Genomic DNA, 27,267 nt, shown 5'->3' with positions numbered 1-27,267 from the left:
ATTCGTTTACATTATATAAAGCCTTAAAGTTCTGCATAATTAAGGGCGTGGCCACTTTGAGTGACAGGTGGATTGTCGTTTATCTGCCGTCTGTTAGTCGCTGCTCGCCACATAATAATTCCATTTTACGCGCAAATTACTAAGTTTCATGAATGAGGCCCATTTATGGCAAAGTATACTTCTTTTGACTCGCACGTGTACGCAGGCATTCAACAGTTTTGAGCAATCTCTCACCACGAGTTACAACCCATGTAAATATCTTTGTATTCTTTCATGCTAGAGTTGTAGAAATGAGGGAACTTTCTAAGCTCTTCGCTCAATCTCTCGTCTATGATTCTTAGAATTTTAAATCGATTATTGACCGAAATTGTCGATTCATGATTCAAAAATACATGTTTCAAGATCGATGCATATGCATCGTCAGGATTTGTAATCAAAGCATTGAGAAAAGAGTCAATCGTTACACCCCCAGGGTCACCTGTAAATCACAATCATTCATCTTCAGCTTAAAGGGACACTTCAGCGCTGGGAAGATCAATGTGTGTTTAAACTGGGTCATTTATGAAGGAGAAATGTGAAATCATTTTTGAATTTGGTGCCTTCTAGACTGAGAAAAGACAGAAAATGTATTTTTCTGGATGAAAGACAACATCTCCCAGAATGCACTTGCTTCGCTGCCCTATGAGGCCACTCCCAAAGCCACGGCTACTGGTTATCACTTGCCCACCATTACACCGCTCCAACGTCATTTTGATATTCATAGTAATTCAATAATTTAGTTCAGTTAGAGAACAGACACTACAATTAAAAACTGAACGTGTCTCTTCAATAAAGTGTGTGTGAGCCGAACGAGAGTCACGTCACAGACGCAGCAGAAGTCAGATTTCATTCATCATGAGAAGAGCTGAGCAGAGCTGAGGTAAGAGCGGCTGTCATTCACTGTCCAGTCTGACGATATCAGATCGCATGTGGAAGCTCAACTTTGATAGGAATTCATTGAAAAGTTGAAACACTCACTTTCATCTCGTCTCAGGGGGACATGAGGGGGAAAGAACCATAATTTGAATATACTACCGGGTTTCTACTGATACAAAGCCTAATGCTAAATCACTGAAGTGACCCTTTAATGAAAGGATGATTATTGTTCTTCAGTTAGGTTTAGTTCAGTGATGTTGTTGATATTTCCGCCACTGGCTTTAAATAAACAGTGTTAACCACACACAGTCCTTTAACCTAAAGCTAAAAGTGCATGTGTTACTCAGTCAGTCGTTCAGTTGCTGTTGATCTGATGAGCTACAACACGGTAAGACAAACACACTCTTACTTAAATGAACACTGATGATTATTTCTATAGATGAAGCTCATATAACACATGAGAAATATCTTCTGTTCATCTAATGATCAGTTCATTCACACACACTGATGTTGAGCATTAATAATCTCCAGATGTGCAGATCTCACTAACACTAAGAGCTGTTTAGGCTGATGAACATGACCTGTTTATGAGTATATGAGTGATGTTTAATGCTGTATTATAGATGTATTTTATGCTGATGTGGGTCAGAACGGCTCCTCCTCTTCCTCTGGTCTTTCTGCTCATGATTCACGGTGAGTCTCTGGCACATTTCATCTTCTGTGTAATTTAGTTATAAAGAGTCTGTCCTTTTCTTCTGAAGTTTGTAGCCTGTTTGGATCATATAATGATGATTAATGAGCAGTTTTCTGTGCTATATTGATGCGTTTCCTTTTGAAGCAGGAAGTTTGAGTGAGAGATGTCAATGGGCTTGTCCGTTTTATAAATATCCAATAGTTTTTAGTGACGTCACAGTTTTGAACATGAATTGCTAATTTGCTTCTTGCTAGTCAGTGTCTGGTGGTTTAGGGGCGGGACTTTCTCACTCATCAGAGCATTTGATTGGACAAACATCAGTGTATCGCAGATCATGGATATTTTTGGCTCATTTTCTCAGAAGCCGATGTGGAGATATTGTTGAGGTTTATGTGTCAAAGGACTGTTTGTTAGCATATAGAAGATCACAGAGCTGAGTCTTTAAATCATCAGTGATTATTTTCTTAGTCTGTCGTGTGTTTGATTGTTTGATAGAGCTGTTGTTCGTGACTGGCGTCTGTTTTCACTTCTGTTTCTGTGTTTATTTCTATAACATCCTCCATCAAAGCTCATGAAGTAATTCACACTGAGATCATTCATCACTCAATAGAGTCTGAGAAGATGAGCTTATATTTCCTGTCATGAGTCGCTGTTTAGAAGTAAAAATATGAAGTTTTCAATGGTCCAGTATAACTGATAAAACATGTTCATCAGGATGAATTCTGTGTTTCAGGGGTTTCTAGTGATGATTGGGGTGTGAGTTACAGTCGTTCACACATCTGTGCACTAAAGGACTCAACAGTGATAATGAGCTGCTCTTATTCATACCCTACTGGACATCAGATCAAGAACGTGTTCTGGACCAAAACAAAAGATAAAAAGGACACAGAAGAGTATCCAGATCTGTCTAATGACCCTGAATACAGTCAGAGGCTTCAGTATCTGGGAGATAAACAGCAGAACTGCACCGTCAGACTGAGTCATGTGACACTGAAGGATTCACACGAGTACTATTTCAGATTCATCACTGATAAACCTGATGGAAAATGGATTGGTCATCCAGGAGTGACTCTTAATGTCACAGGTGAGTTTGGTGAGGTTTATCTCTTGTTCTGTGCATTATGTTGAATAATAATCAGTGTATGACAGCAGCACTAGATATAATGTGTGTGTTGTGTTCAGATCTTCAGGTGGAGTCTCCTGAGAGAGTGACAAAGGGAGATTCAGTCCGTCTGACATGTAAAAGCAGCTGCACTCTGACTGACAGAGCAACATTCATCTGGTCCAGAAACTCACAGCCATTAACTGAGAGAAGAGACAGAAACAATGAACTCCTGCTGCAGTCAGTCAGAAGAGAGGATGCAGGCAGATATAGCTGTGCTGTACACGGACACCATCACATCTCTCCTGATCTTCATCTCAATGTCATGTGTGAGTACAGATCGATCATTTCTCTTTAAAGTTGTCTTTGAAAAGCTAGCAGAGTTTAAGACTACATAACTCTAATAAATGATCAGTCAGTTTCGTGGGAGCTCTTGTGTTATCACTAAAATCTGGAAGAAAAAAACACAGGCGGCTGCAAGGGCACACAAGGGCGTATTGCACAGGAGTCTCATGTTGAAATTGAGCTCGCTTTCTGAATGAAACACATTTAACAACGACATTGACTTTTGGAGTAAAATGTTTCTCTAGTGCACCGACAGGAGAGGCATAAGTGTCGCCTGTTTCTGATAGAGCGTAAAATATCCACTGTCCGTCTGTTCCCAAACAATGGAGTAATGTGGCTCGTCTGGCCAAGCACTTCCCGTCAATAAAGTAAATGATTACAATAAATAATAAAATAATTACTATAAAGATTAAATAAGATTACCAGAAGCCAAATGATCCCTACCTCTCCCATTCAGATACAAGGCAAAAGGGAAGAGGAGACAGAACAGGAAATGATGTTGGCTCATGACATCACAACAATTAAAGGGGAAAGCACTCATTTAGATCAGGCGGCCACATCAGGCATATGTAAATAAACAATGTTGAGTTAATTCACAATACATATATATAACAGTATAATATATATACTTGTTACAAAAGTACAAAAGGACGAAACTAAAGCTAAATGCATCAGTAAAACAGGACATCAGCAGCTCAACAACTCAACTTCTTCATCATCTCTAGGTTTTACTGCCCTCTAGTGATCATACTCAGTGTCACAATGATCCACAAAACACAAAACCTACCTAGAAAACTTTCCACCAGCCGCCACTGATCAATACTTTTGGTAACGCTTTAGATTACGGCCCGGAAAGTACTGCGTACACTCTAAAAAGAGATGTGTTAAAAAACAACACACTGAGTGTGTTGATGGTATTTTGACACATGTTGTGTAGATATAACACACAATGTGTGTTAAATGTTACTCTGGATGAACAGCAGTGGGTGTTTTGGCAGCCAATCACATCATGCCTCTTTTTCAATGTCTTTTTCAAATGCTTTCACCGCTTTTCACTTGTTATCACTGACCAGACTGACTTTATGTCTGTCAGACAGAAGCTCTTATTGAGATGAACAGGATTTGTGTTGATGATTCAGTGAATGTTTCATCTGAAGTCACCAGAATCGTGATTAGTGGCTCCTTTATTTGAGCTCTTGACCCTTGACTCTTTCACATCAGTTTTTCTCTGTTTGCTGTGACTGTGTGTTTATTTTGCACACTTGAAGCAGCAGAACTAACCATGAGAAAATGATGATCAGATGATAATGTTATCAACGCATACATTTGCTGAGCTCAGGCAAGTGTTTGATATCTGAAATTTTACTGTAAAAAATATTTTGCACTGTTAATAATTATTTTATAATATTGTTGTCATTATCTGCACAATTGTTTTTAGATACACTGTGCACATAGGATGTTCTTGTCTATGGTGTCACACAGGCGCACACACACATATCAAGAATCAGCTCATGAATCTCAATAATGGTAACAAACCAAAAGCTTCATCCCGCAATGCATTCTGGGAGTCACCATAGTACAAAACTCATCCATGACTCCCAGCATGCACTGCAGGATGAAGCGTTTGTTACCATTGTTGTGATTCATGAGCTGATTCTTGATGTGTGTGTTTGACGAGTATCTGCTGCAGCTCTAAACTTTCTGAAAACATTGAATTTGTATTTTTTTAAGAATTCATTCTGCACTGCTGGACATCATGGACTAACTTCACAAAACTTTTATAGCTAACAGCACATAAATAAAGTAAATGTATACCATCCATTTAATCATAAACTGGATCAGATCTTGAGATTATGACTTGATCAAGAAACTTCTGATCATGTTTTCTTTCATGCCATAACAAACATATTTGATTTAAAGGCAGTTACAGCAGAAAGAGGAGAATTAAAAGACAAGTAAAGGGTCAAGAGCTCAAATAAAGGAGCCACTGATCACGATTCTGGCGACTTCAGATGAAACATTCAATGAACCATCAACATCTAAACCTCTGTTCATCTCAATAAGAGCTTGTGTGTGTAGATTCATGATGTCTAAAACATCCAGGTAATACAATAAACAGTCAAAAACTCTTTATTAAACGTCAATGGACTAAACACAAGTTAACAATACATGTCAGTGTTCATCCAAACACGAAGTAACATGTAACACACATCTGACACACGTTGTGTAACTATAACACATTATTGTGTAAAAGGTTTCAACACACTTCTGTGTAAGAGGAATAACACATTAGTTGAGTTACAGGTAACACGGAGATGTGTTAAAGAAAACAACACAGGTTGTGTGTTAAATTTTACGCAACATGTGTTGTCCCTGAGCACACACACTACATGTGTTAACATCTACACAACATGTGTTGTCCCTGAGCACACACACTACATGTGTTAAAATCTACACAACATGTGTTAAAATCTACACAACATGTGTTGTCCCTGAGCACACACACTACATGTGTTAAAATCTACACAACATGTGTTGTCCCTGAGCACACACACTACATGTGTTAAAATCTACACAACATGTGTTGTCCCTGAGCACACACACTACATGTGTTAAAATCTACACAACATGTGTTGTCCCTGAGCACACACACTACATGTGTTAAAATCTACACAACATGTGTTGTCCCTGAGAACACACACACACAATATGTGTTAAAATCTACACAACTTGTGTTGTCCCTGAGCACACACACTACATGTGTTAAAATCTACACAACATGTGTTGTCCCTGAGCACACACACTACATGTGTTAAAATCTACACAACATGTGTTGTCCCTGAGCACACACACTACATGTGTTAAAATCTACACAACATGTGTTGTCCCTGAGCACACACACTACATGTGTTAAAATCTACACAACATGTGTTGTCCCTGAGAACACACACACACAATATGTGTTAAAATCTACACAACTTGTGTTGTCCCTGAGCACACACACTACATGTGTTAAAATCTACACGAAATGTGTTGTCCCTGAGCACACACACTACATGTGTTAAAACTGACACAACATGTGTCAATTTTTAACACATCTGGTTGTGTTGTTCTCAACACATCATATTATAAAGCGCGACACACACCATCATTGTGCATTGTATGCAGTGTTTATGTTCTCAAACAAACAGGCCTGAGTAAATAAAAGTTATTTATATAGATTGTTTTATCAGTTGCTACCTTTTAATTTAATTCAAAGCGCAAACTCTGTCAACTGTTATCTCTTCATGATCTTTTCTCAAAAGCAGCATCGATGTGGTGTTGAAGTGTGAATAATTGAGTTTATAGAGTCATAGAGTTTGAAACATTGTACTTTGTGTGCACATGCACAGCAAAATCCCCAGTGTTAAATTAACACTCCTCAGTGTACATATGTGTCCACACTACAGGGTGTTAAAAGTAACACTTAAGAAGTGTTAAAGTTAATGAGATAATTAAGTGATTAATTAAGTGATGATTGACCATTAGTGATGAGAAACACAAGAACTACAACTACAGCCACAGCTTTAGATGAATCAACTGAAGATAAAAGAAGACATTAAATATCTGAAGATCTCAGCAGAGGAGGATTAAACAACTCCACAAACAGCATTACCAGCTTCACACACTACTAACCAGACTGACTTTATTTCTGTCAGACGTCTACAGAAGCTCTTATTGAGGTTTAGATGTTGATGATTTATTGAAAATAATAGTTTTGTTTGACGCCACCATTATGGTGATCAGTGTTGCTTTAGTTGGGCTCTTGACCCTTGACTTGTAAACATTTTTTCTCTCTGGCTGCTGTAACTGTTTGTTACGGTGAGAACAGCAAGAGAAAATTGATGATGACAAGTTGATGATAGATGATGTTGGCTTGTTGCTGTTGATGATACAGTTGTTATCATCATATAGTGCCTTATTTGCTGATCTCCTGAGAGTCATTGATTATAGTAGCCTTGTGACTCTACAGCAGGAGATCCAGCAGCATTTTCATCAGAGAAACTGATCAATGTTTAAAACATGTACATAAGTCTTGTTTTCCGGTTTAATAACACATCACACAATAAGCACTTCCAACTCCTGCGAGGTTAACTCACACACAGACATCAAGAATTAGCCTATGAATCTCAACAATGGTGACATGCTTCATGCCACAATGCATTCTGGGTGCATCATGCAAAACTCATCCATGGCTCCCAGAATGCATTGCGGCATGAAGCATGTCACCATTGTTGAGATTCATAGGCTGATTCTTTATGTTTGTGTGTGAGTTATTCTCGCAGGAGACAGAAGTGATTAGTGTACAATCTGCTTTAAAACGTATTCAGCTTTATTGATTAAAACCGATCTTGATCTTTCCTGGAATCACAGTAAAAACAAAGTTAATCAGTGTTTTAAATCACTATACAATGATCATATTCTTATCACTGAGCAGTCAACAGCATCTGATTGTGTTTACTCTTGCTTTTCTTGCCATTGCAAACTCAGTTACAGCAGCCAGAGAAACACTAACATTAAAATGTCATCAAACTTCCCAACTAAAGAAAACACTGATCACCATGATGGTGACATTAAAAAAGTTTCAACACAAAATAAACAAAAAAGTAATTCTCAATAAGAGCTTCTGTAGACGTCTGACAGAAATAAAGTCAGTCTGGTTAATAATGTGTGAAGCTGGTAATGCTGTTTGTGGAGTTGTTTATTCCTCCTCTGCTGAGATCTTCAGAGATTTAATGTCTTCTTTTATATTCAGTTGATTTCATCTAAAGCTGTGGCTGAAGTCAATTGTAGTTCTTGTGTTTCTCATCACTAATGGTCAATCATCACTTAATTAATCACTTAATTATCTTATTAACTTTAACACTTCTTAAGTGTTACTTTTAACACCCTGTAGTGTGGACACATATGTACACTGAGGAGTGTTAATTTAACACTGGGGATTTTGCTGTGTGCGTTCTGTACTCGACTATTGATTAAATGCTTAATAATTTAGTTTCACTTTATTTTTAAAATTACATCTGAGTATGTGATTACCTGACACAATTAGTGTGTTAAAATGACTTACACATTTATCGTGTTAAATTTGACACAACATGTGTTGTCCCTGAGCACACTCACTACATGTGTTAAAACTAACACAACATGTGTCATTTTTAACACATCTCTTTTTAGAGTGTAAAGAGAATTTACAGCATAACTTTCGGTATTAACACATTTATACTGTAAGTATTTTTTAATGAAGGGGTAATTATCCGTGTAGTTACAGGGTAAGGATGAATCTGCGGGCTGTAAATTAAAGTGGTGTTTGTTTTCCTCTTGTTTCGTGTAGTTACAGGGTAAGTACAATAATCTGATATTAGTCGGAAATATTTATTTGAAAAACAACTAAATTCAAAACAGATTTATATCACTCCTTATTCATTTTTTTAAATAAACTTTTCATTTCAAATAATAACGTCTGGACAGAAAGAGGCATGTTTTGTCCCTGTTTTGTTTCTCTTGCTAGTCTTCCTCTTCTTGTTCCTCTTCTTCTTTATCGTTATTTCCACTGAAGGATCTTAAGAGGAATCCCATGTCTTTTGATATTTTGTATTATTATTTATTAAAATAAAAAGTATACCAAGAAATGTTCTCATAATTGACTAATCTTTTCGCATCCGATCAGCTGTTACCAGCGCGTGCATGAGTAAAGAAGCTTCAAGCTTTCATGACGTTCTTGCACGTGTTTAATCTGAAACACATGCGAGAACTGACGTCTCTGTCTTCTAGTCTTGTTTGTTTCTCATTGCATAATTATCATATATTATGTTATTGTTTGTATACTGTTGTTGTGGTTATTCAAAAAATAAAAACCGACAGCATCCGACATCCGAATAACCAGAGTTTCTCGGCGCGCTCACGTCACGCTTCGAGTTACATCAAGCGATAGTCTACAGTTTAAAATTGTTTAAATATTGTTATTTTTCTTACTAACACTTATCGTTTCACTTCAGAAGACATTGATTCATCCATTGGGGTCGTATGGATTACTGTAGTTATTGCTGTATGTGCTGTTTGATGCTTGAACTTTTAGGAACCAAAATGAGTTTTCATTAGCAGAGATTATTTATTTTTCTGTGTTCATATGAAGAAATAAAGTCGTATGTACATCTCGGATGGCATGAGGATGAAAGACGAGTAAACGGTGAGGACATTTCTGCGTGAACTGTATTTTCAGTTTAACAGTTACATAATACAGAATAGCTAGAGACATGGGATTCCTTCTTAATATTCATCTGTGGCAAGGATGAAAAAGAAGAGGAACAAGAGGAGGATAAAGCCAAGCAAGAGAAACGAATACGTGTTGTAAATCTGTTTAAAAAAACTTTTTTTTTAAATAAAGGTTTCCGAGTGATATCAGATTGTGTACGTGTTTTTATTGTACTTACCCTGTAACTACACGAAACAAGAGGGGAACAAACACCACTTTAATTTACAGCCTGCAGATTCATACTTACCCTGTAACTACACGGTTAATTACCCCTTAATTAAAAAATACTTATTAGAGTATAAATAATGTGTTAATTTTCCTAATAGTTACCCCTTTATTCTCCCAATATTACATATTGTTCCCTTATACCTACACATACTTACTTTATAGTTACACTATAATTACCGAATATTATGCTGTAAATTCTCTTTACTTACGCAGTACTTTCCGGGCCGTAGTCTAAAGCGTTAGTATTCTTTTACCTGACATCTGCAGATCCTCCAGTGAATCCTGTGATCTCCATCAGTCCATGTGCTGAAATAATTATTCCTAAATCTGTGATTCATAAGTCTCAACCAAGTCTGTGATGTCATTTTAATTTGTTAATGTTTTATTTGTTTGTTTGTGATTAGATCCTCCAAAGAGCGTCTCAGTGTCCATCAGTCCATCTGGTGTAATAGTGGAGGGAGATTCAGTGACTCTGAACTGTAGCAGTGATTCAAACCCTCCTGCTCTGAACATCAGCTGGTTTAAAGGAGGAACGTTTGTAAGATCTGGAATAATCTACAGCATCTCAAAGATCAGCTCTGATGACAGTGGAGAATACAAGTGCAGATCCATCAATGAACATGGAGAGAAATACTCTGATGCTGTGACTCTAAACGTCATGTGTGAGTTAATGATCATCTGCACATTGTTCACAAATCTAAGTTCATTTTGCAATATTTATTGTTAATTAGAGCTGAGTATCATGTTTGATACTTTTTAGGCACGACCGAATTGCTTCAATACCATTGAGTATCGTAAAATGTCTTGTCGTTCGATACCAAATTTCGACACCTAAGGGGTTAATCTCATCAATGTCAGAGAGCCAATAAGCAAGCAGCATGATTGGCTGTGGCGGAAAAACACTAGTTTACTTTGGTTATGCCCAGAGACGTGGATCGCACGTGAGGCTGTAGTGTGTAACCCGTCTTCTGCGGTGCATTACGGCTCTGACGCGGTCACTCTATTCAGTGCTTCTGTTTATACCAGCCGCGCCGCAGCACGAGGAGGGAACTAAATCTCGCCAGAGCCGTGATGAGCCACAGTCGTGTGCAGTGTAAATAAGGGGTAATAAGGGGAGTCCGAACCATAGACCGTAAAAAAATATGGACGACGCGACTTCATTCACTTCCGCTGACCAGAGTTGAAGCTTTCGTAGGCCCGCACACGGCGCTGACATCTCGGGACCAGAGTTGCGCAGCAGAGTGCAGGAAGTAGAGGCGCGATTATCAAAAGCCCGCCCACACTCTCACAGATGCAGAACAATTCATTATGTTGGCGTGAAATAAACAGTTATGGAAATGTAGAAATTAAAGCTAAAGCTCCAATCTCCTCCCAAAAATCCCGAATAAAGTGTGTTAGTGCCTCAGTGACAACTTCACTCAGAGAAGCCGTCATTTTCAGCTGTCAATCATGACGTCACACGTTTTTATAGCTTCACATAACTCACTAAAACTAAACTTATTTAAAAAACGAACACTTGAAATTAAATCATCGTAATAAAAACTGCCTAAAATGACAGAAACCATCTGGGGGCGATCGAGGCGCGGAAGCTTCAGTTTCTGAGAGGAGCACAACAGGCTTGGTCCGAACCCTCATCGATGTAAAGGATGTGGAAAAGCTCAAAAGTGTGGCCACATTTCACCAGGCTCTGCCAACAGAGTGAGATGCAATATTTGTGACAAGATCATTTCTGCCTGACCGGCAACACAACAAATCTGAAGCACTTGACAGAGCAAAGAATAACTTAAACTGAAGAGCAGAAAGTTGCTCGGTAATCGACTGCAAGAAGAACTGCAGCGCGTCACATGAATGAACTGAAACTCAGCATATACACTGTCAGAAAAAAAGGTTCCTTGGGGAACAAAACGTATAACTGGGTACAATTATACCATTGCTTTCCTCTACTTAGAGCCAGTGGTGGAGGAAGTACTGCATCTCAGTACTTAAGTAAAAGTACAAATACCCAAAATAGAGAAATATTTACATTAGTAAAAGTAGAAGTACCACAATGACAACCGTACTTAAGTAAAAAGTACCTGATTTAAAATGTATTTTAAGTATTAAAACTTAAAGTATTCTCTTAATGTCTATATTCTGATATTAATAATAAAAAATAAACCGTAAATAAACATTTTATTTAAGTTAGTTTTGGGTTAATGTAATTGTTCTGACCATCTGTGGCCCAGTTTACATTCTGACTTACGATTCTGGTTATCTATCAGTGATCTGAGTTTAATAATATCATTATTCTGAAGCAATATTATCACCAGTGTTTAATCAGCTTTGACATATTTAAATCTGCATATTTGTGATATTTTTACCTTTTATAAAGGGCATTTCCCCCCTAATCTTATTAAATATATGCTACGCTTCAGCTTTCCTTTTATATTCTTAAATTTGATCAATATATTAAATTAGAATAAGACACTATAGGGCTGTAACCAATCAAATTAAATAATTTACACTGAAACATTTCCACTGCATTAAATAATGTCATTGTTTTAAATATTTTTTTGAATACAAATAAGAAAAGTTGGAAAGAATGTTTAAACATGAAACTAAACTGCCAGTAGGTGGCGCTTAATTGTTTATGGAACTGTCATATGAAATCAGTGACACATTTTCAGTCGTGATGGTATTCAGGAAAACAACACTCTTGGTCTTGTGATGTTTTTAACTGTATTATACTGTATGTTATAACTAAAATGTACATTTCCTGAAGAAAATGTGAGTGGTGCTACTGTGATGCAAAAAATCCAAGCAACATGTCTGTACGATGTTCTGGGGCTGAGACATGGCTTCTTTATGTTGCAATATGGTTGCTAGGGTGCTCTAAATGGTTGCTAGGGTGTGGTTATACAGTTGCCGTGGCAAAAAACTGTTAGCATTTGGCTAGCATGATGTTAACACGATTAGCCAGTTAGCATTTGTTTTTTTAACAAAATGAGAACATGATTAGCATTTTTTTAGCACTATGCAAACACAATTAGCATGTTGATATCAGGATGTTAACACGATTAGCATGTTGCTATCATAATGCTAACACAATTAGCAATTTCCTAGCACAATGTTAACACAATTAGCATGATGCTAACATAATGATAACACAATTAGCATTTTGATAGCATAATGCTAACACAATTAGCATGTTGCTAGCATGATGCTAACATGATTGTTTGGTTGCTATGGAGGGGCATGGCAGCTGCCAATGATGATACTCCAAAAGCTGCTTGTCAGTATGAATGATATAAACCAGGGGTCTTCAACTAAAATAGCTTGAGGTCCAGTAAATGAATCCTCGTCACCGGCCGAGGTCCGGACAATTATATACCTATAAACAATAATTTATGTTTATTGTCAGACTAAAGAAATTAGTGTAGATAGCATTTGTTCTCAATTGAACAAAATATAATATGTTCTCATATGGACAAACCATGTCTGTTCATATTGTTAAAGCAAACATAGATAATCCTTCACAAAATTGATTTCATTTTGTTTTTGTTCTGTTATGTCCTTTAAGTTGCTTTGGTACAAAATATCTCAATTCAACCAGTAACCATATCTGACAAAAATATGAACTAAAAATGCCTTCATCTCTAAATCTGCACTGGAAATCCATTCAAAATTACTAGCAACTAAAGTGCTTTTTCCTGCTGAACTGAGATAAATTCAATTCAATTCAATTCAATTCAAATTTATTTGTATAGCGCTTTTCACGATACATATCGTTTCAAAGCAGCTTCACAGAAAATGCATCTACATTACAATTTAAATTGAATCAGTGATACAGAATCAGAGCAAATGAGACAAACAGGCCTCGTACAGGATGCAGGAAGAATAAATGCGTTTTTTTTCCCACCCATTCATCAAACAAACAAACAAACCAACCCTTGTGTTTCTATGACACTTTATAAAGATATCCCTTTCATGTCTTTCAATGGAAGTCTATGGGATCAGTTGCTAGGGAGCTCTACATGGTTGCTAGGGTGTGGCTTGATAGCTTCATTATGATCCTGAGATAGTGATTGGTTGCTTGAGTAAATTGAGCCCACCACCTTGTCTCTGTGACACTGTGATCCAGAGCTGTGGTAATGTGGTAACCCACGAGTTTCTACGAAATCCTCACAGTAAATTCCCCGGTGTTGAATTAACACCGCTCGGTGTTCATATGGGAACCACCAGCAGGTGTTAAAGTAACACTGAAGCAGTGTTAGAGTTAATAAGATACTTTAGTGATTCATTGAGTGATGATTGTTTGATTATTGAAGACACCTGATGATAATGAGCAGAATCACTGAAACACAAGAACTACAACTACAGCCACAGCTTAAGATGAAATCAACTGAATACATTAAATCTCTCTTATTACAAACCAGATTGACTTTATTTCTACAGAAGTTCTTATTGAGAAAAAACAGAGGTTTAGAGGTTGATGTTGAATTGAAAATATGTGTCACCATTATGTTTCATTTATTTGGCCAGTTTGACTCTTGGCTTTTGATGTCAGTTTGTGGTTTTTGTAACAGTGTTTACTCAAACACATAATTTGTTGCGAAAGAAGCCATAAACAAAGATGGTCATATGATATTTCTTTCAACATCATAAAGTAGACTTATAATTGACACATAAAAAAATAAAATTGTCAAATAGTTATTAGTACTTTTTCACCAGCAATCCTTTCTTGCCAGATCTTAAATATTCTGAATTTTGTTATTTAAATACATTGTGAAGAAAAACACTTCACGTACACACACAAACATCAAGAATCATCAATGACGGTGACATGCTTCATACTGCAATGCATGCTGGGATATATAATCATCATAGTATAACACTCATGACTCCCAGCATGCATTGCAGCATGTCACCATTGTTGAGATTCATATGATGATTCTTGATGTCTGTGTGCGCAAACATTTATCCCTCCTAAATGTATCTAAAAATCAAAATTTACGATGACTGATCTGTGGCAGTAAAGCATTTATGGTGAAAATCTATTAAAACAACTTTTATTAACATTTCTATTATCCACTTTTCTCAAAGACTAGTTTGGTCAAAAAAAAAAAGACACACAGATATTAAGAATCAGCATATGAATCTCAACAATGGTGACATACTTAATGCTGCAATGCATGCTGGGAGCCATGAGTTTTATACTGTGGTGGCTTAGTAGGGTTGGAGCTAAACTCTGCAGGACATCAGCTCTTTAGGACCGAACTTGCCTACCCCTGACTTAAGGTACACAAATATACCCTTAAGGGTCCCACCCCAGTGAAGGACACTTGTACATTAAAAGGTACCATTTTGTACTTTTTTTTGAGAGTGTAGGCTACTTACCTCACAGACAAAGAAAAACTATCGGTGTGGATTTTTGCTGATAACCGATTGTTCCACCAATCAGCTATCAGTGCCGATTAATCTGCAAAACCGATTAATCGGTCGACCTCTAATTATCGCTATTGAACATTTTTAAACAATACCCAACCCTATTGTAATTTTTCTCTGTTTCAGACCCACCCAGAAGCGTCTCAGTGTTGATGAGTGGATCTGGTGTAATAGTGGAGGGAAATTCAGTGACTCTGAACTGCAGCAGTGATTCAAACCCTCCTGCTCTGAACTTCAGCTGGTTTAAAGGAGGAATGATTGTAAGATCTGGAAGAATCTTCAGCATCTCAAAGATCAGCTCTGATGACAGTGGAGAATACAAGTGCAGATCCATCAATGAACATGGAGAGAAATACTCTGATGCTGTGACTCTAAAACGTCATGTGTGAGTTAATGATCATCTGCACATTGTTCACATCTACATTTACAATTTTCTAATATTTAATGTGAATTTGAAATGTTTGTTCTTTTCAGACTCACCCAGGAGCGTCTCAGTGTTGATGAGTGGATCTGGTGTAATAGTGGAGGGAGATTCAGTGACTCTGAGCTGCAGCAGTGATTCAAACCCTCCTGCTCTGAACTTCAGCTGGTTTAAGGAGAATGAAACCTCAGCTGTTGGATCTGGACAGAGTTTCAGTGCACTACAGAGTGGACGCTTCTACTGTCAGGCTCACAATCAACATGGATCTCAGAGATCAGACGCTGTAACTGTCACAGGTGAAGCTTTTATTAACACACTCCTGTATCTTCACATCATTCATCAGTTTGGAGAGTTAATCATGAGGATCTTCCTCTTTCAGTTCATCATGGGGCTGGGAGGAATGTGATTGTGATCACAGTGGCATCTGGAGGATTATTCATCATCATCATCCTGTTTATACTGTGAGTGCAATAAAAAACTGCAGTGATTGTATAAGTTCACTTTTGGTCTGATGTAGAAGAACATGGCTCATTTATGTTTGTTTATTAGTAATCTTTAACAACAGCATCATATTTTCTAGGGGTGTGCATTGGCACTGCCCTCACAATTCGATTCGATTACGATTCACCAGGTAACGATTCGATTCAATTCGATTCTACGATGCATTGCGATGCATCAAAATTCTACTGCACACAACAAGGCAAATTTTTAATCAGTCATGAGGCAATACAAGCAGTCAGATAATGAACAACAGATTTTATTGGCTGCTATGTGTGTATTATCACTCTCCTGTATCTTTGACATAAATGTCATTAAATAAAATAAAATTGAATGGTACAGGGTTTTGGATATGGCATTTTCAAACCTGAAAAAGAAAACATAAATCACTGCTTTCAGTGCTTTGAATGAGAAATGTTTCTCTTCGCTCTTCTTTAGAACCATTTGAAATTATATAGAGCAATAATAACCAACTAAGCCAACTTTTTCCAGCAGTGAACATAGAGCTTTTTACTGTGTGTAAAAAAAAACACTTAAGACAGGGCACTTCATGAACTCCTGTGCAAATATTAATCCGTAATTACAGTCACACTATTGTAACAACAATCACCACCCAGGCACCCAGCAATAAAAATATTCAGTGCAACACACACATTGACGTTGACACTAGGGACTCGTCAATTCTCGTGCTTGATTTTAGTGTGGCAGGCGCGTTAGCAGGGCGTAAGCAGCGCATATTTTTTTCGGCGCCCATGTTAACAGATTAGAGCATTCACATCGCACGCAGAGGCGGCGCGGCAGCGCATCCCATCGCAGGAGCAGGAGCAGCAGTGCCGCGATCGTTTCGGCGCCGAGTCTATTTTTGCCGCGCTGCTCACGCTGATTTAAAGCCACAGTGGATTGTTCTTGATCAAAACTGACCAGATTAACATGGAAAATAACAAATTTCACCATGAAATCATGTGAAGTGCCCTGTGTGTTTCACAATCACAGCAGATGCTGCCCATCATAAATCAAAGCACGAGACAGACGGGGCTCGGAGGAGAAGACCGGAAAATGTGACATAATGTTCAATATTTGTCTGTATTTGCAATATCTGCGCGAGACAAACGCTGCCAGTGTGAATCCACAATGGGCGCGCGGGCTCCCGCTCTCCATACCCACCGCTCCTGCCCTGCTAACGCGTGCGGTGTGAAGCCGGCGTCAGAATCCGAAATGTGCCCAGATGTCCGCTTTCCAAGCTTTGGGTGCGTTTTTATGACCCGTCTATCGCGGTCATCTCCCTCCGCCTCAGCCATCTTGATTGTTGTTGTTATGACCCTGGAAGTAATTGAAACTTCACAACTTTATTCTCCAACTCAAGGCCAGAAAATAAACGGTGACATAATCGATTATGGCACTTTGCCGCATCGATGCTGAATCGTGCATGCCCCGCATTGCGATGCATCGCTGAATCGATTATTGTTGATAACCACTAATATTTTCTCTTGATTTAATACATTCGTCCATATGCTGTTAATGTCTGTCATTATAACAGGAGGAAACGAAGGAGTGTTAAAACTGAAGATCACAGAATGAAAGAGGTAAATCATCTAAACATGACTTTACAGAAGCAGAGAATCAATCGATCAGCCGTTATCTGTGTTTCTGACTGTAACTGTGTTGATTGTGGTGAAACCAACCTTATCAAAGTTTTTAATAACAGAAGTAAAAACTTCCATAAACTGATATTTTCCTCTTTTTAGACCAATGCATATCAACTCAATGTGAAGTGAGCTCATGTGTTGTGACACGTGGGCGGAAAAATATGTGTTTTGATGATCTTTATTCTGGTGTGTCTCAGAGAGTTTCAGTCCATGACGAGCCTCTTTCTGAACCGGATTCAGCCAATGACGCTCCGTATGCCAGTGTGAAACCCAGAAGATTCAGAGGAAAAACTCCTGAATCCAGAGATACTGAGGAGATCCAGTACGCAACTGTCCAACATCACAGAACCGAAGAGATGAAGAGAGCAGAGGAGAATGAATGTCTGTACGACAATATAAGAGATCATCAGCCTGATGCTGGCGTGAGGTGAGAAAAAACACCTTAACCAGCACCAACTTAACCAGCACAAAAATTTAACAATTTATTAACAGTCAGGTATAATGCCACTTACATAATCAATTCAAAGATATTCCATACATAATATTAAATACTCGCAAAGAATAAGATATTGATAGCTGACTTCTGAATATTACATAACGCAGGACGTCTAGAAGACGACCCACGTTATGGGCTCACTTCATTACAGTGTCCAGCCCCGATCTACATCGCTTTAGTAGGTCAGACCAGACCGAAACCTCTTTCAAATGGAAATACATGATAACAAAGTGTATTTAAATTTAATTACTATCCTATGACTCAATCAGAGACCAAATGGCTCCAACAGCCACACCCACCATCATGAGCAAAATATCTCTAAGCTCTAAAAACTCTCATTACCTTCTTGTATATTTCTGTGGGAACGAGATTTTTGTTCCAGTCGCAGTGAGACATTTAAAACGATATCAAACATATAATACTGTACAGTGAGAATTGACATTTAAATCATACCGATTTTGGGTGAATTCTAGGTGATCTCTCAGCATGAAGTTGAATAGGATGGGGGAAATTCAGGGGAAGGGAAATACATGTAAATTAGAGCCATTCTCAATTGATTCACTCAGTGTGACGTTGTCTTGGAAGAGAGTGAAAGCTATATGAGTGGATTCAGATGTTAATCCCTTTTATCTCCTCAGACAGTCTTTGTTCCTCAGGCCAATTTGGCCTTATTTTTTACAAGGGCTAAAAGGCTGAAGACACAACTACATCAGAAATAAATCACATTATGTCTGTTGTAGTTGTGTCTTCAGCCATATTGGTGTGTTAAATTTTAATCAGTTTTAGACGTCCCATTTTTAAGTTTGAATTTACATTGTGAAAAACCAGGTTGTGTTCCATATAGTGGTGCTTAGCAATTTTAACATAGTATCATCATATCAGTGTAGATGATGGACCAAAATAAAACCATTAAAGGTCCCATGGCATGAAATATTCATTTTATGAGGTATTTCAACATTAATATGAGTTCCCCTAGCCTGAATATTGTCCCCAAGTGGATAGAAATGTTGATCGGTGTAAAACCGAGTTCTGGCTGTCTTTCTCTGCCTTTGAGAAAATGACAGGCCAGACGAGCCAATCCTGAAGTCTCCTGGTTTGACGTCCACACAGGAACGGTTTCCTCCCTTTCCTCCACCCAGAGAATCTGGCACGCCCATGCAAACACTCGAGAGATCATGGGTTGTGAAGGAGTGAATGCTGGCAGTTTCTCAGTGTTTGGATGTACAAATGAAAACAGAAGTCTTTTTTCAGTTCCTTCTGATCTGTGATCAGTGATTTCTTATGTGTAGCTAATTATTTATTATTCGTGCACACACTGCGGCTTCTCTCTCTCCCGACAGAACGGTGTTTTCGTGTTTTCTATCTTGTGAGTCAGTGTTTTTGTACGTCCTCGTCGTGTCTATCGGTTCTAAAATGTGCATACAGTCATGAGTTTCTGCTCAACATCGGCAGACTCACATCTTTAGAGATAAACCTCACACACGCCGAAGCTCGGGCTGCACTGACCGGTCGGCCTTCAACATCCCCGACCCCCAGTACTGCATCTGGCCCACAGCGGAGGCACCAAACGCGGCATGAGATTAAGCAGAAGGGGGGTAAGCGTGAGGGTCTCCAGGCTAGCCAGCTATCCCCACAATAAACTGGATTACATTCGATTACTGCTGTTGTGACACTGACGCTTTTCATATGATTGGAACATATCTAAAAATAATGCTATTATCAACACTTACTTTTAACTCGTTCATCTCGACAGCTGTAATGGTACATTGCATGTGTTACAAAGTTGGTAATAATGATGAAGACGGACTCGGTGTGACTGGGACTCGTGTTTATTCAGAACTCTCAGATACAAACACAATAAACTCGCGCTGACAGACAGCGCTCTCACAACTCAGTAGTTACTATAAATAACTTTGTTAGCAATCGCTCTGTCTCCGTGATGTCCGGTTCGCGAACGAATCATTCTTTTGAATCGGTTCTTTTTAGTGAACCGAACCAGTTCACCAAATCGGACTGAATCGTTCTAAACAGTTTGCGTCTAGAGTCAGTGCTGATCCATAATTTACTAAAGTTACTAACTTTCTGACATGAGTGACAGCCCCTCCGACTAGAAATAAACTAATAACCTGAAGTATATTCTAGTAACTACAACAGTTCACTGACTGAACTGAGACATGCTGAGAGAACTGATGAGAAGTGAACTCAGGTCCATCCGTCTCTCTGGCAGCAGCTCGTGCCTCGTAGACCTCGTTAAACCACGCCCCCTCCGCTCATTTCAAATGCAAAGATGTCAGCCAATCACAACAGTGGGCGTTTTTACTGAAGTCTCACAGCAGACACGCCTCTTGAAGCAGGGCATTCAGCCACAGGGCAAACATCAGTATTGAAAAAATGCCTTTTATTTCTAAATTATGACATTTTATGATGTAAAAATCATACTAACAATATAAGTACACCTCAGGAAACATAATAAAATAATAGAAAAATGCCATGCCATTAAAAAGGCTATCAAATAAATAATTATTGTGATACTTGGTGCCACAGTGACACTCTTATCCCAAAAAGTATTGCTATACCACAATACTCAATATGTTGTCCCACGGTGAGTAATTTTCTCTGTTGCACCTACACAAAATCTGCCAAATCCCACTTTGCTTTTTACAGTCTTTCACCAGTACCAACTTAACCAGTACTAACTTAACCAGTACCATCTTAACCAGTACCAACTTAACCAGTACCAACTTGACTAGTACCAATTTAACCAGCACCATCTTAACCATCGCCAACTTAACCAGTACCAGCTTAACCAGCGCCAACTTAACCAGTACCAACTTTAACCAGCACCAACTTTAACCAGCACCAACTTAACCAGTACCAACTTAACCAGCACCAACTTAACCAGTTTGAAAATCGTGCAGTCTGAACTAGGCTTAACATGTCAGCAGCATCTTACATCATTAATTACATAATTTTCATTTTTGGGTGAACTAACACTTTAACATCTCTATCTTAACCAGCACAGGTCATATAATCTGAGCTTTAACACTGATGTTTTCCTGTTTGTCTGTTTTTAGGCGATCAGCTGATCAAACTGTGGAAGATGCATCAGTGATCTACAGCAGCGTCAAATGAGTGATAGAGACCAGCAAACACAAAGCTTGTGCGTGTGTGTGTGTGTGTGTGTAATTGTTGCTGTTGTTTTTTTGTTGATAACGACTCTTTTTTAAGATTGTTTGAATTTAATCTGTTGTTATTCAGTATTGTTGGTCTTCAGGTTGGGGTGTAATATTAGAAATCAGACGAGTGATATCTTCATAACTTATCAATATTCACATGCAAAAGTGTTTTATGTTATATATGAATGTATTTTATAAAGAGTTTCCTCTGTGTGTTTTATCTTGTATGTTTTTAGAACTAGGGCCAGTGCTTCAATAAACCTGATTAACCTTCAAGCCATTCAAGTGTGTGTGTCTTTACTATATTCACAGCACTGGCAGGACCTCTAGTGGTTGATTTGTGAATTATTGTTCTTTGATGGGACTGTAAGAGTCGGTTTTGGTGCTAAGACAAAAGCTGAGATACATACCTCAGCAATTGAACAATAAAAGGCACTAATCTTGAGGAAAAGATCTCACAGAAACTGTGACAACACCCTGACAAACATTCCTCCCCCCTCCCCATTTTGCCCTCTCCTTGTCCTGGTTTCAAGTCACCAAATGCAGATATACCAGTGATGATGTTATTTGTAAATCTATTGTTTAATCCTTTTCATGTTTGATGTCTTTTTAAAGGTCTCAGTGCGAATGGTAAAATGGTCTCAGTTTCACTGCAGTCACTGGTAGTATTAGAAAGATTGGAAAACTAATGAGAATTCAGTTCTCCTTTGAGTAGTCTCTTCAAAGATATCTGATCCACTCCCCCAAAACCAGGTGGGGGTGTTGCAAATATTTACAGCCCTTTTGTTCTAGTTGGAGTATTTAAGGCTGGATGTTCTAACTCTCTGGGGGAATATTCTGTAGCCAGACCCCCCCGTGCAAACTGCATGTAGATGTGCCAGACATGATGACTTTTAAATTATTTTCATATTGCTTTGCAATTGTGTTTTATGTTTTTACGCTGATCAGTTGTGTACCATGGATTCTTGTTTACGTATTTACTTTTCCTGTCTGGCCGAAATAAATGTTAATCTTGATTTATTCTGTATCTTTCTGAAATCATTATTTTATTCATGTCCATGCGGAGTTTTGTAGGAGTTACCGCAGATCTCTCTGCCAGGGCAGGCCATACTGGGAACCCCATAGCGGGAGCATTGAGCCATGCATGAGGGAAAACCTGATTTCTGACCTGCCACTGTTATTATAAGTTGCAGTTTTCGTGACTATCACTAAAATTACATGTTTTATTATGAGTGCACATGTGTGACTCACTTAGAGGTAAGATAGTTCACCCTGCAATCCTCTGTAATATCAGAACTGACTAATCTGTGACCGTTAGAGCAAGTGAAAATCCGGACACTTAGCCTATTTGCGATTCCGTGTCCCATGGAGGATATTAATATTTGAAAATAAGTGATACTACGAAAAATCATTGATCTAAATTAAATCGCAACTAATCTTCAAATCAGCTGATAAACTCTAAATGTAACACACTTTATGGAGTCAGATAGAATTGGAGTCAGATAAAATTATTAATGGAGTCAGATTTAAAATAAGATATCAATAAATTAAAAGAACTTCACCTAAAGGATGAAAAGGCTTACACGCAGAATTCCTTTTGACCACGTCATTAGTTTTCGGTTTTTGGGCTAATGGATGGAAATTTACAGTGGTGACCTCGACGTGATCTCCCGGTGGCGAGTGTCTTTTCAGCTAAATATTGGGATGCCACAAGCGAGAGGTTTGATCTTCTTCTCTTTCTTCAACTGTTATGGTAAGTCCATTCTTATTTGCCTTTTAGAAATGTTGGGAGTGTATAGTACTGAATACTGTATAAATCTGATGGGGCGTGAAAAGAAGACAACCATATTGCTTATCAGGGACATGAAAGCAACAGCGTAGAGTAGAAATGATATCCCTTGCTTTAAAATTCTCCTTGTTTGCACACGCAGCAAGAGAGTAAATTTTATTTCTGTACTCAAGAGAGCTCTGTAAATTAAAACCTTGAATTCTGAGGAAAATGTCCAGTTACATTTGTTAATTTGCTTTGCTGCAACAACGCGACAAAGAAAAAGAACAAATGGTCATGTTAACTTGTGAATTAAATCTTGTGAATAGAGTGAGCTAAAATAACATTGAAACGATCTCACTGGAATCCTTTGTGTGTAAAATGTGAAGGTGGACAAAACTGGTTCAGGTCTGATGTCACAATTATAAATGTCTTATAAAATATAGCGTTTTACTATGGTCTTACTTCAGACTTTGCAATCACTGCACTTTTGTGTGTTTATTAATGTCTCAGAAGAGACTGAGAAAATTAACAGACCAAAGATAATCTTTGTCTTTCTCCATCAGACCTGTGTTTGTCAAACCTTCCTTTTCATATGCAAATAGATTCCCCAAAGAATGCAATTGATAACTTCTCAGCCTGAAACAAGAAAATTGTGGCCAATTCTATATTGTGTAGTCACAAAAATCTTTGAATTGAGCAATAATTTGATCTGTGCTCTCAGTGTTTGCAGTTTATTGGACGTTCACAGCAACTAAGTTTATAACTGGCTTCCAGTTTGGTCTTATTGCTGTGCACCCAATGATCAGGCCAGTACAGCAGCAGCTGCAGGTCAATCTAAAGATCAGTGAGATGATGACAGATTATTCTGGACAAATGACTCCTCTTGAGACCAGCAAATAAAATGATTATTTAATTCATACTATTTTAATATAATATGATTTATATTATGATTATAATGTAAATTATATTATAAATGCCAGAAATGGTTTTAATCTCAGGATAATTCAGCATTATTTAGAAGAGGAAAGAAGGTTGGGAAAGTATGAGAAGGATTAGAATGTAGAAAGATGGGATGTGCAAGTAGGGAGGCAAGAGCATTATTAGTGTTGAAATGATGGGAAGGAGAATATAAATGGTTAAGGACAGAATTGTGAAGGAAGAAACTGAAGGGGAAAACCTAAAGAGAAAGAACTTCTGTACCTTCTATTTGTGCAATAATTTAAATGAGAAAAATTACAATGCCCAGTTAAATGAGTAACCTGATTGTTGTAACTTGAATAGGTTGAATTCAGGCAAGGCCTAATAATTTACATTTCATTGATCTGCAGCCCAATGAGAAAGGGGAGGTACAAGTTTTCCATTGCAAAGAAACTCGCAAGTGTTAGCAAATTCCTCTCTGGGAGCAGCAGATTACATGGAACCTGATTGGGGAAGTCATTTTACTGGGAATGTAAAGTTGTGTGTTATGTTAACTTGAGGCATTCACTCTACAGGGGTCACACATCACAGAGATCCAAGGGGTCAAGAGTTCAAATGACACCATAAACACCTGGTGACCGGATGCTCTAAACAACAGATCTGACTTGTATAAACAGCATCATTTAAAGAGATTGCCCCAGGGGACCTGGGTGTGATAAAATCACAATGCAGCAGATTGTGTAAACACAACTGCAACAGCAACTTAAGGTGCAACTGGTCTGACTGCATTTACACACAGTCAGATCTGACCATTATAAATCAGTTTATCTAACCTTTTTCTTTACAGAAACATGATCATGATAATGATACATGTCTTTGTAAACTACAACAAATTTTCTCCTAATGGCATAAAACCGTAACAGGTTAAAGCCATCTACAACAATCTATCTGGCTAAAGACCAGTAAAGAAAAATAAGATAGCCTCATCTATCTTAAGTAAATTTGTGTAAAGGTTCAAGATTAAACTGTATTTCGCTCTGTGCTTGTTTTCCTTTCAGGTGAATGGCTGCCACCCTTCAGATCCAGATTCCACTGGGTCTGAAGTCAGGACACACACACACAACTTAACATCTAGGAGATGGGAGGGAAGAGACTTCATGAAGCCATTCACACTTCACAGCACACATAGTTAAATGGCTTCCCAGTATAAAAACTGGAATAAAATTATACAACACAGATTATGGTAGGATAGACACCACCCATCTCCTATACACATCCATACACAACACACATCCTTAATTCTATCACCGCACAACACATTTTTCCTGGCATAGATCATGGGACTATCCAGGCCAAAATCATACACATAATGCAAATTTATCATACACTATTAATCTTCATACATACAGGACAAAATGAATTATTTTTCATAATTCCCTTTTTATTTGGTTTGAACAATTTTATTTTCATAATTACCTTTTATTTGGTTTGAATAATTTTACGGCTTACAGCCATGTCAACTTCCTGTATGTAAACACTGCAAGATGCATAAAACATGTGCATGGCTTTGTCACAAATTAATTAATGGACAATTAATTGATCAGTAAACTGATGGACAAATTGTTTAATATGTCCAGTCCTTAGCATTGTTGAAAACTGGAAGGGCCCCTAGTTTCCAACATATGACTAATGACAATAAAATATATCTAAAGACTTAGATCTGGGATGCAGGCATTTCTATAAATTAAGTAAACAATTCTCAGTCAGACCTGCATCATTGAGTGTGACTCCGCCTGTACATCAAATGCGCAGAAGATGAGTGCCAAAGTTTAACTAAAGATTTTAAATCTCTTTTTCTGTAAATCTCATTCTCTAAGTAATCTGATTGAAACATAAGAATTCAATAATGATTTGCATTCAAAACAACTGATACAAACAATTTTATAATGGCAATTATTCAATTGTGTATTTCCATGTTTAATTATGTGATATATTTTAATTATGCATACTGCTGGTAAACCTACTGTTCTATTGATGGTTTTGATACCCTTCCTTCAATTCATCCAGACCGTGTTTAAATTCCACTTCAATATCACTAGTGGTATTGAAGAATCTGGCGATCAAATGAGACTTGCTCACTAAATATATGACACTGAGAAATGAGACCGTTTTTACCACTCGCACTTATGACAGGAGTTTATCATGTGTTGTTATTTTGATGTTCTTGTGATTATCCAACCACTCTCTTTTTCCATCTCACAATAACCACAAAGTCATCAGTGTTCAATTATTGCATGGTTATTCAGAATTTGTTCAGGTGTCTAGCACACGATGGAGCATCATCAGTGAAATGATTCCTTCACCCATGGAGATCTGACCTGCCCGGCAAACCAAACCTTCTGCTTGAAGGTGACCGAGGATTTCTCTAAGGGTCAGCTATTGATAAGAATCCTGGGGAGGACACAGATGTTTCCTCAAAGTGTAAAGACACTTTCCACTGACACTTTCTGCTCATGCTGGCTAACACAACTGACTTGGGACAACAAGTCATTCTACAGACTGAAAACCCTCACAATCATCGGCAGGTGGAAACAAACCTGACCAACGGGATAACAGATATCCTGCCTAAGTGCTTCAGCATCCAATCAGCACAGTACGCCTACACCTAAAGGAACTGTGCCGCTGAGGTGTATTTCAGCATTGTTTTCATCTTCATGTTCAGCCTGTCTTAATGTTGTTATTTCAGGTGACTGCTTGAATCCGGCACCCATTGATTTGTGTTGTTAACTCCAGGATCAGCACTAAGAACACTTCCGAAATTACATCCAAAATATGGAAACAAGGAATGTCCAAGTATGTCCCCTTGGGAACTAATCTGAATTTGTCCCAATGGGCCAGGGGCCGTCTGTAAGAGTCGGTTTTGGTGCTAAGACAAAAGCTGAGATACATACCTCAGCAATTGAACAATAAAAGGCACTAATCTTGAGGAAAAGATCTCACAGAAACTGTGACAACACCCTGACAAACATTCCTCCCCCCTCCCCATTTTGCCCTCTCCTTGTCCTGGTTTCAAGTCACCAAATGCAGATATACCAGTGATGATGTTATTTGTAAATCTATTGTTTAATCCTTTTCATGTTTGATGTCTTTTTAAAGGTCTCAGTGCGAATGGTAAAATGGTCTCAGTTTCACTGCAGTCACTGGTAGTATTAGAAAGATTGGAAAACTAATGAGAATTCAGTTCTCCTTTGAGTAGTCTCTTCAAAGATATCTGATCCACTCCCCCAAAACCAGGTGGGGGTGTTGCAAATATTTACAGCCCTTTTGTTCTAGTTGGAGTA

The 27,267-nt window shown here is 38.1% G+C and overlaps 1 protein-coding gene across 1 annotated transcript in view; it reads left to right on the top strand.

The window, feature by feature from the left end:
• The first annotated feature begins 1,274 nt into the window (after nucleotides 1–1,274).
• Nucleotides 1,275–27,267, top strand: part of LOC307122995 (B-cell receptor CD22-like) — a 59,026-nt gene continuing 33,033 nt past the window's right edge. Inside the window, exons 1-6 of the mRNA XM_079811363.1 lie at nucleotides 1,275–1,303; nucleotides 1,539–1,608; nucleotides 2,343–2,702; nucleotides 2,792–3,040; nucleotides 9,981–10,238; nucleotides 15,475–15,717. Of these exons, the coding sequence (XP_079667489.1) occupies nucleotides 1,289–1,303; nucleotides 1,539–1,608; nucleotides 2,343–2,702; nucleotides 2,792–3,040; nucleotides 9,981–10,238; nucleotides 15,475–15,717 (1,195 nt within the window). The 5' untranslated portion in view covers nucleotides 1,275–1,288. The remainder of the gene's footprint in view (nucleotides 1,304–1,538; nucleotides 1,609–2,342; nucleotides 2,703–2,791; nucleotides 3,041–9,980; nucleotides 10,239–15,474; nucleotides 15,718–27,267) is intronic.

This window comes from Gobio gobio (assembly GCF_949357685.1).
Source record: "Gobio gobio genome assembly, chromosome: 3".
In the NCBI taxonomy this organism is placed as follows: domain Eukaryota; kingdom Metazoa; phylum Chordata; class Actinopteri; order Cypriniformes; family Gobionidae; genus Gobio; species Gobio gobio.
Note: the sequence above shows the minus strand (reverse complement) of the source record. Positions and strands in the feature narration are given on the sequence as shown.